At 43.3% G+C, this 15,433-nt stretch overlaps 1 protein-coding gene across 1 annotated transcript in view; it reads right to left on the bottom strand.

Annotated features, from left to right (window-relative positions):
• kcnt1b (potassium sodium-activated channel subfamily T member 1b) overlaps positions 1–15,433 on the bottom strand; it is a 226,744-nt gene that overhangs the window by 103,915 nt on the left and 107,396 nt on the right. The window contains exons 10-11 of the mRNA XM_078551275.1: positions 8,939–9,119; positions 5,097–5,261 (exon numbers count right to left, since the gene is read on the bottom strand). Of these exons, the coding sequence (XP_078407401.1) occupies positions 5,097–5,261; positions 8,939–9,119 (346 nt within the window). The remainder of the gene's footprint in view (positions 1–5,096; positions 5,262–8,938; positions 9,120–15,433) is intronic.

The following is a 15,433-nucleotide window of genomic DNA, read 5'->3' as shown; positions in this document are numbered from 1 at the left end:
TAAGAGGGCATTGGATGATTATTGAAGTAGAGACAATGTGCAGAGTTATGGGGAAAAGGCAAGAGGCATTTGATTTGATTAGGTGCCACATTAAAGGCTATTGCAGAAAATAAAAGCTCATGGTGTAGGGGGTAACATATTAGTCTGGATAGAGGATTGGCTGGCAGAAAACAGAGCGTATGCATAAATGGGTCTCTGTCTGAGTGGCAGGATGTGACTAGTGGAGTCCCACAGGGGTCTGTGCTACAGCCTCAACTTTTTGCAATTTATATGAGCTTCTTAGGTGAGGGGAGTGAAAGCATGGTAGCTAAATTCGCAGATGACACAAAGATAGGTAGGAAAGTTTGTCGTGAAGATAACATAAGGAGTTTGCAGACGGATATAGATAAGTTGAGAGAGTGAGCAAAAATCTGGCAGGTGGAGTATAACGTGGGAAAATGTGAAGCTATTCACTTCGGTGGGAAGAATAAAAAAACAGAATATTATTTAAACGGAGAAACTGCAGAATTCCGAGGCGCAGAGGGGTCTAGGTGTTCTCGTGCATGAGTCACGCAACATTAGTATGCAGATACGGCATGGAGTCAAGAAGGCTTATGGAATGGTATCCTATATCACAAGAGGAGTTGAACGTAATAGTAAGGATGCTATACTTCAGTTATACAGGGCATTGTGAGGCCGCATGTTGAATATTATGTGCAGTTTTGCTCTCCTTATTTAAGGAAGGATGTAAATGCATCGGAGGCAGTTCAGAGGAGGTTTACTAGATTGATATCTGGAATGAGCGGGTTGCTTATGAGGAAAGGTTGGACAGTTTCCACTGGAGTTTAGAAGAATGAGGGGTGATTTGATTGAAATCTATAAGATCCTGGATGGTATTGACAAGGTGGGTGTGGAAAGGATCTTTCCTCTTGTGGGTGAGTCCAGAACTAAGGGCCACTGTTTTAAAATTAGGGGTCGCCCTTTTAGGACAGAGATGAGGAGAATTTTTTTTCTCTCAGAGGGTTGGAACTCTGCCACAGAAAGTGTTTGGGGCGGGGGTCACTGAATATTTTTAAGACAGAGGTAGATAGATTTTTGTTAGGCAAGGGAATCAAAGGTTAATGGGGGTTAGATGGGAATGTGGAAATCGAAACACAAGAAGTTCAGCCACGATCTTGTTGAATGGCGGAGCAGGCTCGAGGGGCCGAATGGCCTACTTCTGCTCCCATTTCATATGCTCGTATGAGAATGGCACTGAGTCATAATGCTCATGCGGAGACCTGGTGCAGACACGATGGGTTGAATGGCCTCCTTCTGCACTGTAACCATCCTGTGACTCTGTGATTCTGTAATTGGTCCAAGAGCAGGCAAGCTACCCATGATTCCTCAACCTCTGGTAAAATACCAGCAGCGGTGGGTAGGATAGACCACCAAGCCAGCCAATTTTACACCCTTCCCATCTGCCAGTCTGCCCCCAGGGGTGTAAAATTCCAACCAATATCTCCTTCTGCAGCTTGGTATCAAACCTTTGATGATTGCTGATGTGAAGTGCCATTGGAACATTTTACTACATTGAAGGAGCTACAACAGTGCAAGATGTCGATGTGTGTTGCCAGAATGCATCACCTTCCCAGCCATAGTGACTGCTAACCAACTGAACGAGGACACAGAGTAACATTAAGCTCGGCACCAAGGCAGGAGAAAGCCGAAACTAATCTGCGCGGATCCTTAACGTGGGGCTAGAGGGCAGAGGAGAAAAGGGTGGACTTTGTCTTATTCCGACCTTCTTGTGGAGATCAGAGCTCATTTCTCGTGATAGGGAAATTCTAATCTACTCCCCACGTGATTAAACTTGGAGTCTCACCCTCGGGATTCTTCTCAAAAATCAAACAATTACAATGATTGTGATTATCTGAACAGCCACTTGCTTGTTTTCTGGATGGCTGACAGGTTTCTTTCTTTGAAAGGAAACTTTAATTTTTCCCTCCCTTTCCGCCCCTGCACTGGGAGCATCAAACAGTACTCAAATCTCATATCCACATGGAGAAAAATACATTTCACTGTCACTTTCATTCTCTTGAGATCTATTACCGCACAGAGTGCTGACAGTGGGACTACTTTAGGGACTTGACAGATTTCAGAGTTAACTGCTGCGTGAAAATCAGAAGGGATTTTCAGTGTCTCGCACAGAGACCTCTGGATACCTGAGAGTGATTGCGAGGTTGGGAACTGTTCAGAAGGCTCAGATGCTAGAGGTAGTTCATAAGCAGGGATTAAATTGCAGCCCAGGGTGGTCTTTACAGGCCTGAGATCCTTCTCTAGGTAACAGGACGAGTGAATCATCCAGTGCTGCTCTTTGTCAGGCTCTTCCACAGTGCGTGGAGACAAGCCCTTATCCTATTACATTTTCTCCCTCTTAGTTTATAATTCTTTAGTAAAAGACTTTACAGACAAAGGGGAAATATATTCAGGCTGCAGAACTGAAAAGCTGTTCAGGCGCAAGTCTGAGTTTGGGTAGGTGAAACTACAGGCATACTATGGTATTCGAAGCACAGTGACAGCAATACCCTAAGTTATTTTCATAATTATGTAGCATTCATTTTATCAGGCCGATTCCTCCTCTTGCTCTTGTCCATAGAGTCAATGACAGTCAATATGCTCTGAGATGACTTATGACATTCACAAAAAAGGATTAAAATGTTTTGCTATGATGGATTTTACACTGTTTAAGAGGGGGCGGAGCAGGTGGAACGAGACAGAAGGTCAGGGATAGGTGACAGCTAAGGAGAGATTGACAAAGATGTCATGGACACAAAACAATGGGAGTGTTAATGGTAGTGGTAAAGAATAAAGAAGGTGCTGATAGTGACATAAGGTAGGATAGTAGAATGTGTCAATAGCAGAACAAGGTTCAGCGCTCTGTGAAAGCACAACATCTAAACAAGTGACAGGTGGCCCTGTGGCGGAGGGAGGGGTTGGGGAAAAAGGTTTAAAAAATGAACAAATAAATAAAAAGATAAAATCAAATTTAAATAAATAAATAATTAATAAATAGTTAAATAAATAAATATTGGATTAAAAGGGGGGTTGAGAGGGAGGAGAGAGTTTGGTCTGAAGTTGTTGTCTGAAGCATTTCACTTGCACCTCCTTCAATTTAGCCTACTGCGTTCGCTGCTCCCAATGCGGTTTCCTCTACATTGGAGAGACCAAACGCAGACTGGGTGACCGCTTTGCGGAACACCTTGGGTCTGTCGGCAAGCATGACCCAGACCTCCCTGTTGCTTACCATTTCAACGCCCCATCCTGCCCTCATGCCCACATGTCCATCCTTGGCTTGCTGCATTGTTCCAGTGAAGTCCAACGCAAACTGGAGGAACAGCACCTCATCTTCCAATTAGGCACCTTACAGCCTTCTGGACTTAACATTGAGTTCAACAACTTCAGACCATGAACTCTCTCCTCTCTCTTCACCCCTTTTAAAATCCAATATTTATTTATTTATTTACTTTTAAAAATTGTTATTTTAATCTTATATTTAGCTGTTCATTTTTAAATCCTTTTCCCCCAAACACTCCTCCCTCCACAGGGTCATCTGTCACTTGTTTAGATGTTATTCTTTCACAGAGCGCTGACCCTTGTTCTGCTATTGACACATTCTGCTATCTTACCTTATGCCACTATCAGCACCTTCTTTACTCTTTACCATTAACACTCCCTTTGTCTTGTGTCCATGACATCTTTGTCAATCTGTCCTTAGCTGTCACCTATCCCTGACCTTCTATCCCGTTCCACCTTTTCCACTCCCTCTCAAAGGGTATAAAATCCATCACATTTCTACTTCTCTTTAGCTCTGAAGAAGAGTCATACGGACTCGAAATGTTAACTCCGTTTCTCTCTCCAAAGATGCTGCCAGATCTGCTGAGTTTTCCAGCATTTTCTGTTTTTGTTTCAGATTTCCAGCATCCGCAGTATTTTGCTTTTATATTAAAATGTTTTGATCTCCCTGCAGTTGGTTTATCAAGATGCCATCTGCAGAGCCAACTTCTAGGCATTAATCAACATATACTTGGCTACATATAGTTTAATGGCTTATCAAGATGTGAGCCTTTATTCACATATACATCACGCTTTAAAATCCACACCTTTAATATTCATGAAGAAGTCAATGTTTGTATTTGAAGTGAGGAAATTCACTTTACACTGATGGATCTTCTCACTAACATTGGTGAACAACGGGCACATTTGCATTTATATAGCACCTTTCAAGTCCGCTGGACAATCCAAAGTGCTTTACAGCCAATTTTGAAACGTAGTTGCTGTTGTTATGTAGGAAATGTGGCAGCCAATTTGCCCACAGCAAGCTCTCACAAAGAGCAATGTGATAAAGACGAAATCATCTGCCTTTGTGATGTTGATTGAGGTGTAAATATTGGCCAGGACATTGGGGATAACTCCCCTTCTCCTTCAAAATAGTGCCAGGGGATCTTTGACACCTTCCTGAGTGAGGCCTTGGTTTACCTTCTCATCCAAAAGAAGGCAGCTCTGAACAGAGGAAACTCTTTCGAGTTATCAACAGTCACAGATTGCATCTCTTTCGAGTACAATCACAGTTCTTGGTTTCCGGGAGTGGGACATGAACCCACAACCCTCTGATTCAAAGGCGAGGGTGCTATGAACTGAGCCACAGCTGACACCTCTCTGAACAGAGGGACACGTATCTATTGTGCATTATTAATAACGAGGCACTAAAAAAACCCTGCTTAATAAAGAGAGAAATTATTCCCTCTGATTTATCATTCAAACAATTTAATGTCTGTATCCAAATCCTCTTATTTTAATGATGGCACTAAGCCATTGGTTTTATACAGAATAACATCTCAGTTAAATAACAGACAGAAATTCAATACAAGCACACTAAACATTTGTATGATCAGATCACAGTGCACAACCTTTGTTCTGTATAGAGTAATAGCCGATTGTTATAATTAGGGAAGCCTGTATAATGACTCAGGGCATGTGCTGGCTTCACTTCCAGCAGTCTTGTGACCATCCATACATAGATCCCAAGCAAAACAAAAGGTCATGCAGGATACAAAGACAGGTCCATCAATTGTTACCTGAAGCCTGGGATGAGCGTAGAATTCATTGAGGAAATCCATCAGCAGGTCGATTTTTAATGAGCTGACACAGAGTACAACGTGTTTCTCCGTCTGAGCTCGGTGTCGGCTGTAATTACCACCAGATTTCTGTCTCTCCATCCACAGATAAACGAGTTCTTCAAACTGGAGGATAAAAGACCGTGGTAAGTTTCACTGACACAAACTGAAAGGGGGAGGCTGGTGCAGTCTAAATGGTCAGAGTGCGCTCTAGCCTTTAAATAATCTTATCCCTGTTTCTGTTTTAAATAAGATTTTAAAGGACTTTGCTCTTATTATACAAAATGAGGGAGTGGCAAGTTAAGGGGAAAGACAATTTCAAAACCTTGAAAATCAGTAATTGGCGCAGGGTTTTGTCACAGGAATTTTTTATTTTATAATAAGTTTATACAGTAGTTTTTTCGTTTATTCACAGGATGCGGACATCGCCGATAATTTATTGCTCATCCCCTTGTGAAGGTGCGGTATGGGGTGCGGTGGTATACTGATTATGTTACTGGACTGGCAACCCAGAGGCCTAGACTAATGATCCAGAGACAATGGGTTCAAATCCTGCCATGGCAGCTGGGGAATCCAAATTAAAATTAACTTTAAAAAGCTGGAGTTGAAAGGAAAAACTAGTATCACTAGCGGTGGCCATGAAATTGTCATTAAAAACCCATTTGGTTCACTGATGGGTCTTTAGGGAAGGCAATTTGCCACCCTTAGTCTGGCTACACCAGACCCAGAATGATGTGTTTAATTTGTAACTGGCTTCCGAAATGGCCTCTCCGAAGGATAAAAAAACAGTAAAACTCCAGTTGGAACCAGCACCAGGAAATGACTGGTACTGGTCCAAACTGGTCTTGTATACCTTAAAATGGAACTCCAGTTTGGACCAGTTTTTTTCCTTCTGGGCTAGCAAGTTGTATCAAACAGCTGCAGAAGAATTAGCTCACAGTGGCAAAAAAAAACACTGATGCTAAAGGACGATCAACTTCAAACTCAAGGGAGGTGAGAAGTGATATTTCTTTTCACATCACTACTTGTGCGATGCTAATTTACATATTTTTAAAAATTAAGGGCAGTATTTTTCCGTCGGCGTGTGGGGGGGCAGGACCTGCATGCCGATGTGTAAAATGAAGCGGGGTGACGTCGGGTGGAACTTCTGATGTCACCCTGCGTCATTTACATTTTCAGGTCAGCGGGGGCGCTGCTGAGTCGGCTGTGCTCCCTCCGACCTGTCAATGGCCCATTGAGGCCATTAAGAAACCAATTCAGCTCATTAATGGACCTGCCCGTCCAACCTTAAGGTTGGCGGGCAGGCCGGGAGCCCTGGCGGGCATTAGAAAAAGCATGAACCCTCATCCACGGGCAGGATGTGGTTTCATGAGGGTTTTTAAATTTTAACGAAAGGTTGCAATAAAAGTTATGGACATGTCCCAACTCATGTGACAGTGTCACATGAGGAGACCTGGCAGCGGAATTTTTTTCTCAACTTTATTTAAAGCTTAACATCTGAGCCGATCTCCCTGAGGCAGCACTTAGCCCCGCCCGCATTTCCCCCCCACCTCCTCCCTCATTCCACCCCTCCCCCCCCCAAACGGGGGGGGAAATTTTTCCCTGAGTCATGCGGAGAAAACTCAGTGTCAGCACCAATTAACTACAATTTCTATGTTTTGCAGCCTCATCTTTTGTTCCCTAATGCCTCACTCATTGGGCTCCCTGTGCAGGCGGTGGCAAAGTGCTGCCTCAGGGAGATCGGCTCAGATGCTAAACTTTAAATAAAGCTGAGGAAAAGATTTCGCTGCCATATCCCCTCATGTGACACTGTCACATGAGTTGGGACATGTCCATAACTTTTATTTTGAAATATTCTTAGATTTTTAAATCCCTCATGAAACCTCATCTGGCCCGTGGATGAGGTTTCATGCTTTTTCAAAAGCCCGCCAGGTCTCCCGGCCTGCCCGCCAACCTTAAGGTTTAGTCAAGGACTCTGGATATTTATTTTCTGCCTTTACCAATATGTGGGTGCTGCACCCCCAACATGTAATACAGTGCACACCCTTCCCCACCACACTGGATGCTCAGTCACTCATTTTGCACGTGAGAAATGAGCATGGTGCCATGACATTTCTACACCATTGAGTTTCTAGATGTAACAGCACATGGCGCTGTTTCGTCTTGGGTTGGGGGTCTAGATGAAGTTTCTTTAGGGATTTCCTGTTACCCTAACAGACCGTTATTCATAAAAACCATTCTTGTTCATTTACAGATCTATGTACATCTCAGTGCGCTACACGAGGTTGTACTTCTGCTTCCCACCAGATCTTAGTCATGTGACATTACACCACAGTTACATCAGCATCGGGTGCTCCTGATGTTAACCCTTTACAAGCACAAGTCAGGACGAGGCGTTTGAATGAGATGTGTATGTTATGTTGATATACAGCATGGCCCCTTCACAAGAATTTGTAATGTGTGTCATGAAGAGATTAATGTCTATAATGTTACTGGAAATTATTTTTTAAAATAGAATTTAGTGGTGTCTGTGTCTATGTGTGTGTTTGTGTGTGTCTTAATTGGATTAAAGCCAGCTAGTCTGGGTGCTTTGAAGTAGAGTAGTTTTGAGATGTTAATTGGGGAAACAGTAAGGAAGTTAAAAGGCAAAGTGTACATTTGCATTTGTTGAATAAATCATTCAAGACTGCAGGTAAAATCTTGTACCTAGCTAGAAGACATCAAGCAACGTGTTTTTTTTTTAGCTTCCTAATAAAATTGGTGGAATGAAAGGATGTTATTGTTAGAAGAGGTAAAGTTAAAAGCCTAGTGATACAATGGAAAATTTACATTCAAAGAGAAAGATATGTATAAAGGAGAAAGGAGTTGTGGGTAAGGCAGAGGCATTTTAAGATCCAACAAGTGTGAGAAGCCTCAAGCTGCTGTCTGCTAGGACCCGGAGCTGAAAAAAACTCATTTTGAATGCGACTGTTCAGGTTGTGCTATACCAGGTGTCTGTTTAAATCTATGAGATTTATTGTTGCCTTAACGGGGGTGTAACTGAGAGTCAGGTTAATTAGGGGATTTTTATAGTTACTATAGTAGTAATTTTGTAGATGCATGTATGTGCTTACAATCTTTCTTGTATTAATAAATGTTTAATTTAGTTTTATAAAAATCCTCTTGAGACTTGGTGGTCTTATTACTACTGAATTCAAAGCCTGCATCTCGAAACATACAAATTACAAAAATGGGTTATGGCAGTTGTTTCAAGTTTCCCTCTGGGATTTGAACAACTCAGCCTTTACCATCAGCTGAGCCATAATATGTGAGACAACATCCCTGTTAATTTCCTACATGTTGAGTTCTAATCTGCCTGGTTAATTGTAGGGAATTCCCTGTTGTCAGGTGCATCCTTTATCTGAAGGGAGGAGGAGAGGGGAAGAAATTGCCTTGGAAGCCTCAATAGAGATAAAATACAGCTTGAGCAGGGGGTACAAATCAGTTCAGTCGTTATATTCCCCATCCGATTGACTTCAGTGGCAAGGGGAATAGAAGAGCAAGAGGGAGGACAACCAGAAATACTTCGACCCAACCAAAGTTGAATATCAGTCCCAGTTTGTATTGGCTACCTCCTCATGACCAGTTATTGAACAGCATTAGCGGAGTCCTGGAAGCAGGCTACTTGTCCATTCTCTTGGTTGAGGAATGGTTCATAGCATGGGGCAAGTTATTGTCTTACCGGGAACTCCTGCGCTGATAAAGTCAGCAAATAAATAAACAGCAAGCTTACAAATGTCCCATTGGCCTGTCTTGTAACATACCTGGAGAGGCAATACCACTAAAGCAACAAAGATCATGATGACAACAAGGAGTTGTGAAGGCCAGATCTGTGGAGTCACATCACCAAATCCAACTGTAGAGAAGGTAACAATGCAGAAGTAGAGAGAGTTGAAAAGGGTGAGCTTGTCTCCTGCTCTCTCCAAGTGCTGAATTCCACATGTTCTGTAACGTTGAATGGAACAGTTAAAGGTTAGAACTTCAATAGTACGTTATTATTATTAACCTTGAAGCTTCTGAGTCCATTTTAAAGCTTTCTGTCATTTTTACTCCAACTGTTCTGTAAGCAGTTGTACGGAGGCCTGAAGGCATCACCCGACTGGCCATTCATGATGTGCAGGATTAGATAGGGAGTTCTCACACTGCCTCATTATGTTCAAAAACTAATCTTGTCCAGACCCAAAACCTGCATTTGGATTTTCCAGGGGCATTTAGACCATCAACAGTATTCTGGCTAAAATTAGTTAGTGTATAACTGGTCAGGAATCAAACCTGGGTTTTTGTTTTGTAAAAGTCCTTTATTGCCCCACTAAATTAACAAGCTAGTCTTTTTTAAAAATTCACTCATGTCGCTAACAAGGCTAACGTTTATTGCCCATCCCCAAATGCCCTTGAGGAAACTGAATGGGTTGCTAAAACAGAAAGTGCTCGAAATACTCAGCAGGTCTGGCAGATCTGAGGAGAGAGAGACTGAGTTAACGGGCAGAATCTTCTGCCCCCGCAGACGGTGAGGAAGGAGGTGGGAGGGCCTGAAAATTAGGTGGGTTGGCGTTGGGACCGATACCCGACGCCCTCCTGCCTCCACCAGCAGTAAGCTGTGGGCAGGAAGGCCCATGGTTGACCTTCCTGCCCCAACTTGACACCCTTAAGTGGCCAATTAACGGCCACTTAAGGGCCTCGACCCAGCTCCATTGCAATCTTTGCAGCACCAGATGGGCCTGCCAACATGCGCCCTGCACAACTGGCAAAACTGTGCGGGCTACATGTCAGCTGGGGGGAGTGCCCCTTGATACCACATGGGCATGGGGTAGGGGGATGGCCACTGACAGACAAGGCCCCCTGCCCTTGCTGCTGAGCCCCATGGCCTCCCTCTCCCTGTGATCCCCACCCCACCCTACAAGACCACCAAACCCCCCACACAACGACACTTACCTGTCTCCCGGGTCGCCGGGTCGCTTCATGACCCTGGTACTTCGTGGGTGTTGTACCGGCGGCTGCCCTGGCCTCCTCCGTGGTGCCCCCAAGTGCAAGAGCTGCCACCCTCTGGTTGGCTGGCAGCTCTACTTTTTATTTTTCACAATAGATGAAACAAAAACAAAATTATTTTTTTCTCCAGCCAGCTTTTGCTCAGATCTGCCCTTCCATTACCCTTCCCTGCAGGGGAGAGAGAGAGATCGGGAGAGACGTCTGTTACTGGTAGTGTGCCAGTGCTGGTGAGTCCCTTTACAGGCTTAGCTTGGTCCTGCTCCAGTGTCTCCACTTGGAGCTGTACCTGATCTTGTTGTTGGTTTTCATGCGGATCCACTGTGGAATCGGCCTGGGCCGGCAGCTCTAGGCTGGTGGGACGTCATATCCTGGGGTCCTCTATCGAGGGGAAGACCCGCCACAGTCCTCTTAAGTGACCAACGGGCAGAAGATACAGCAGACCTTCCTCCCCAGTGTCGGTGCAGGTGCCTCGCCGCTTCCTCAGGCTGCACCTGAGAACACCTCCAAAAACAGAAGACTCTGCCCAACATTCTGAGTTGTATGACTAACTGGCTTTGAAGTTCTGGACCAGTTCTGAAGAAGAGTTATATTTGATTTGAAACAATAACTCTGTCACTCTGTCCACTGATGCTGCCAGACCTGCTGAGTATTTCCAGCATCTTCTGTTTTTATTTCAAATTGCCAGCATCCACATTATTTGAATGGCTTGCTCGGTCATTTCAGGGCAGATATGGAGTCACACATAGGCCAGACCAGCTAAACATGGCAGATTTCTTCTCTACAGAACATTGGTGAATATTGACAACAATCTGGTGGCTTTATTGTCACCATTACTGATACTAGCTTTTTCTTTCCAAATTTGCTTGAACTTAAATTCTCCAACTGCCATGCTGGGATTTGAACTCATGCCTCTGGATCACTCGTCCAGGAGCACTATGCTACCATGCCCATATAGTGTGCAGATAGCTGTAACAATACAACTATTGACTACTTCAAACATAAGATTGGTATGAGAGTTAGCATCCCTGAAGGTAAAAGTGTGTTTCATCTTTCTGAATTTGGACACTCTGGGGCTGAATGCTTAGCTCCATTAACCAATCAAGTATGACTAATATTGCTAGCTATGCTATAAATGTAAGGCAATTTTCTTTTTGCTAATCCCATAGTACCAAAACGCACGATCAGCCAATCAATTCATTGTGCCAATTATCAGGGAACATCATTGGAAAAAAAAAACTAATTATTTCATCATTATCATATTCCTGTTTATGGGATCTTGCTGTGCACAAATTTGCTGCCGCCTTTCCTACATTACAACAGTGACTACACTTCAAAGGTATTTCATTGGCTGTAAAGCTTTGGGATGCCCCTGAGGTTGTGGTTATAAATTTCTTAATCACTAGACTACCGACTCTATTGTTACACTTTTCTGGGTGTGCTCTTAGTGGGTAACCTACTTGCGAGGTTAAATGATTGACAAACCAGCAGCATGGTTTGTAGAACAAAAACAAAAATACCTGGAAAAACTCAGCAGGTCTGACAGCATCGGCGGAGAAGGATACAGTTGACGTTTCGAGTCCGTATGACCCTTCATCAGAACTAAGACATATAGAAATGAGATGAAATATAAGCTGGTAGAAGGGGGTGGGACAGCAGAGCTCGATAGGGGGCCAGTGATAGGTGGAGGCCAAGAGGAGACTGCCACAGATGTCATAGACAAAAGGACAAAGGGGTGTTGGCCCTATTACCTAAAGGATGTGCTAATGGGGACGTTAAGGGAGGCAAGCTAGTGGCAGATGGCCCTAGTGCGAGTGGGGTGAAGGGAAGGGATCGAAATGGGCTAAAAGGTGGAGATGAAACAATAGATCAAAATAAATTTTAAAATAGGAGGGGAAAGAAAAAAATATAGTTGTAAAAAAATTATAAATTATTGGAAAAAGGGGGATCGGAAAGGGGGGTGGGGATGGAGGAGAGAGTTCATGATCTAAAATTGTTGAACTCAATATTCAGTCCGAAAGACTGTAAAGTGCCTAGTCGGAAGATGAGGTGCTGTTTCTCCAGTTTGCGTTGAGCTTCACTGGAACATTGCAGCAAGCCAAGGACGGACATGTGGGCATGAGAGCAGGGTGGAGTGTTGAAATGGCAAGCGACAGGGAGGTCTGGGTCATGCTTGCGGACAGACTGAAGGTGTTCCACAAAGCGGTCACCCAGTCTGTGTTTGGTCTCTCCAATGTAGAGCAGAGACTGGGTGACCGCTTTGCGGAACACCTTCGGTCTGTCCGCAAGCATGACCCAGACCTCCCTGTCGCTTGCCATTTCAACACCACCCTGCTCTCAGGCCCACATGTCCGTCCTTGGCTTGCTGCATTGTTCCAGTGAAGCTCAACGTAAACTGGAGGAACAGCACCTCATCTTCCGACTAGGCACTTTACAGCCTTCCGGACTGAATATTGAATTCAACAATTTTAGATCATGAACTCTCTCCTCCATCCCCACCCCCTTTCCGATTCCCCTTTTTCAATAATTTATAATTTTTTTACAACTATATTTTTTTCTTTTCCCTCCTATATTTAAATTCATTTCAATCTATTGTTTCATCTCCACCTTTTAGCCCATTTTGATCCCTTCCCCCCACCCCACCCGTACTAGGGCCATCTGCCACTAGCTTGCTTCCCTTAATGTCACCATTAGCACATTCTTCAGATAATATCACCACCATCAACACCCCTTTGTCCTTTTGTCTATGACATCTGTGGCAGCCTCTTCTTGGCCTCCACCTATCACTGGCCCCTTATCGAGCTCTCCAGTCCCACCCCTTTCTACCAGCTTATATTTCATCTCATTTCTATACGTCTTAGTTCTGATGAAGGGTCATGCGGACTCGAAACGTCAACTGTATCCCTCTCCACAGATGCTGTCCGACCTGCTGAGTTTTTCCAGGTATTTTTGTTTTTGTTCTAGATTTCCAACATCCGCAGTATTTTGCTTTTATCTTAGCCTGGTTTATGGTGTGCCACTCCATTCTACCTAGCTGTTATGCTGTAATTTTCCAATAACTATTTATAATGAAACTATGATGGACTTAAGATCAAAGGTTGAAGCAAGGAAAGACAACGAGTCACTCTAACCAGTGCCCAAGTATGATTATCCTATCATGCACCTTGCCACCTTGGCAATCTTCTGTACTTTTTTGACTGTATGTTCATTATTTCCAATGAATAAATTAGGGGTAACATTTGCATCTTAACTCATTTTGAAGAAAATATTTTATCACTTCATTTTTGCATCTACAGTTTTTCTTGCAAGAATTTTACCTCGGTGTAACAATTTATTAATTACATTGTTAGCTTCTAACAATACACTTCTTGCCATGGAGATTCCATAGAATCTTATCAATAAAGCATTTCCTGCTCCCAAACCCACACTTCATAATGTGAGATTGAAATGAAAGTGTTCTATTGAGAACACTTATTATAACTTTGTAAGAGTGCCCTTTGATTCACCAATAATAGGTCTGCCATCCTATAACTACATTTGTAAATATAGAAAGTTGAAAGCCCAATTAGGGGCTATCAGAATCAGTATTATGACAATTATGGAAAATTTACAGCCAAGGCAAACCATTTAGAACAATATAAAAATACATTAAGGATTCTGAAATGAGTAGCAACCATACAATTACCAACACCTACAAATTTCCTGTGCTGTTATAGTGCCGTGTTAAAAAAGCACACAGATCCCCGGCAATCTCACAGTAATTAGTAGCATTCTGTTCTACAAAAGCTTTCTCAGAAACTGAAATGATGCACATTAGTTGGAAAATGACAGATGATTCTACTCAAGATAAATCTTTCTACTTGTATTTACAAAGTACTTCATCACTTTTGTCAAAATGTCCCTATGCATCCAAGAGCTTTACAGTGACTGTTGCCACGTAGGTAAACACAGCAACCATTCTGTGTCAGTCACATCACAGCGATGTGACTAATCTCTTCTTTTGCTGTTGTTGGTTGAGAGAGGAATGTTGGTTAGCGCTATTTGAAGAATAGTGCAGTCAGATCTTTAACAGAGCGAGTTTAATAGGCAAACTAAACCCTGAGATAACAATATATCAACACCCTCCATACTGCACTGGAGTCTCAGCTTTCATTAGACAGTGTGATTCCAATATCTATTAACCTGAAGGCAAACGTGCTACCATCTGAGCTAAGCTAACATCTTTTAATGACTGAGAAAGTGAGGCTAAATGCCATGGCTAGAGTCCAAAGCACTGTCAATGATGAAAGAGAGAAAATATAGTGAAGAAGAGAATAATGGAGCCAGTGATCTGTGAATTATAAGAGGAAGGAAAGACGGTTTCAAGAGGAAAATATGTTCAAATTCTCCGTTTTTCAGTCTGTCTATCAAAAACTGTGAATCAGATATCAATTAACCCATTAATTCTGCCAGGGCCACTCAGCTCCTGACCTCATTACAGCCTTGGTTCAAACATGGACAAAAGAACTGAACTCCAGAGGTGAGGTAAGAGTGATTGCCCTTGACATCAAGGCAGCATTTGACTGAGTGTGACATCAAGGAGCCCTAGCAAAAATGAAGTCATTGGGAATCAGGAGGGAAACTCTCCACTGGCTGGAGTCATACCTAACACAAAGGAAGATGGTTGTGGTTGTTGGAGGTCAATCATTTCATTCCCGGGACATCGTTGCAGGAGTTCCTTAGGGTAGTGTCCTAGGCCCAAACAACTTCACCTGCTTCAGCAATGATCTTGCTTCCATCATAAGGTCAGAAGTGGGGTGTTCATGGATGGTTGCACAATATTCAGTACCATTTGTAGCTCTTCAGATACTGAAACAGTCCATGTCCAAATGTAGAAAAACCTGGAAAATATCCAGGCTTGGGCTAACAAGTGGCAAGTAACATTAATGCCACACAAGTTCCAGGCAATAACTATCTCCAATAAGAGAGAATCTAACCATCGCCGCTTGATGGTCAATGGCATTACCATTGCTTAAACCCCCCAACATGAACATCCTGGGGGTTACCATTGACCATAAACTGAACTGGACTAGCCATATAAATACTGTGAATACAAGAGCAGGTCAGAGGTTGGAAGTCTGCAGAGTTCGACTCACTTCCTGACTCCTCAAAGCCTGTCCACCATCTACAAGGCACAAGTCAGGAGTGTGATGGACTTGCCTGGATGAGTGCAGCTCCAACAACACTCAAGAAGCTTGACACCATCCAGGACAAAGCAGCCCACTTGATTGGCACCC

The sequence above is a fragment of the Cetorhinus maximus genome, chromosome 10 (genome assembly GCF_964194155.1).
Source record: "Cetorhinus maximus chromosome 10, sCetMax3.hap1.1, whole genome shotgun sequence".
Taxonomy (NCBI): Eukaryota; Metazoa; Chordata; class Chondrichthyes; order Lamniformes; family Cetorhinidae; genus Cetorhinus; species Cetorhinus maximus.
This window is presented reverse-complemented; position numbering and strand designations above follow the sequence as displayed.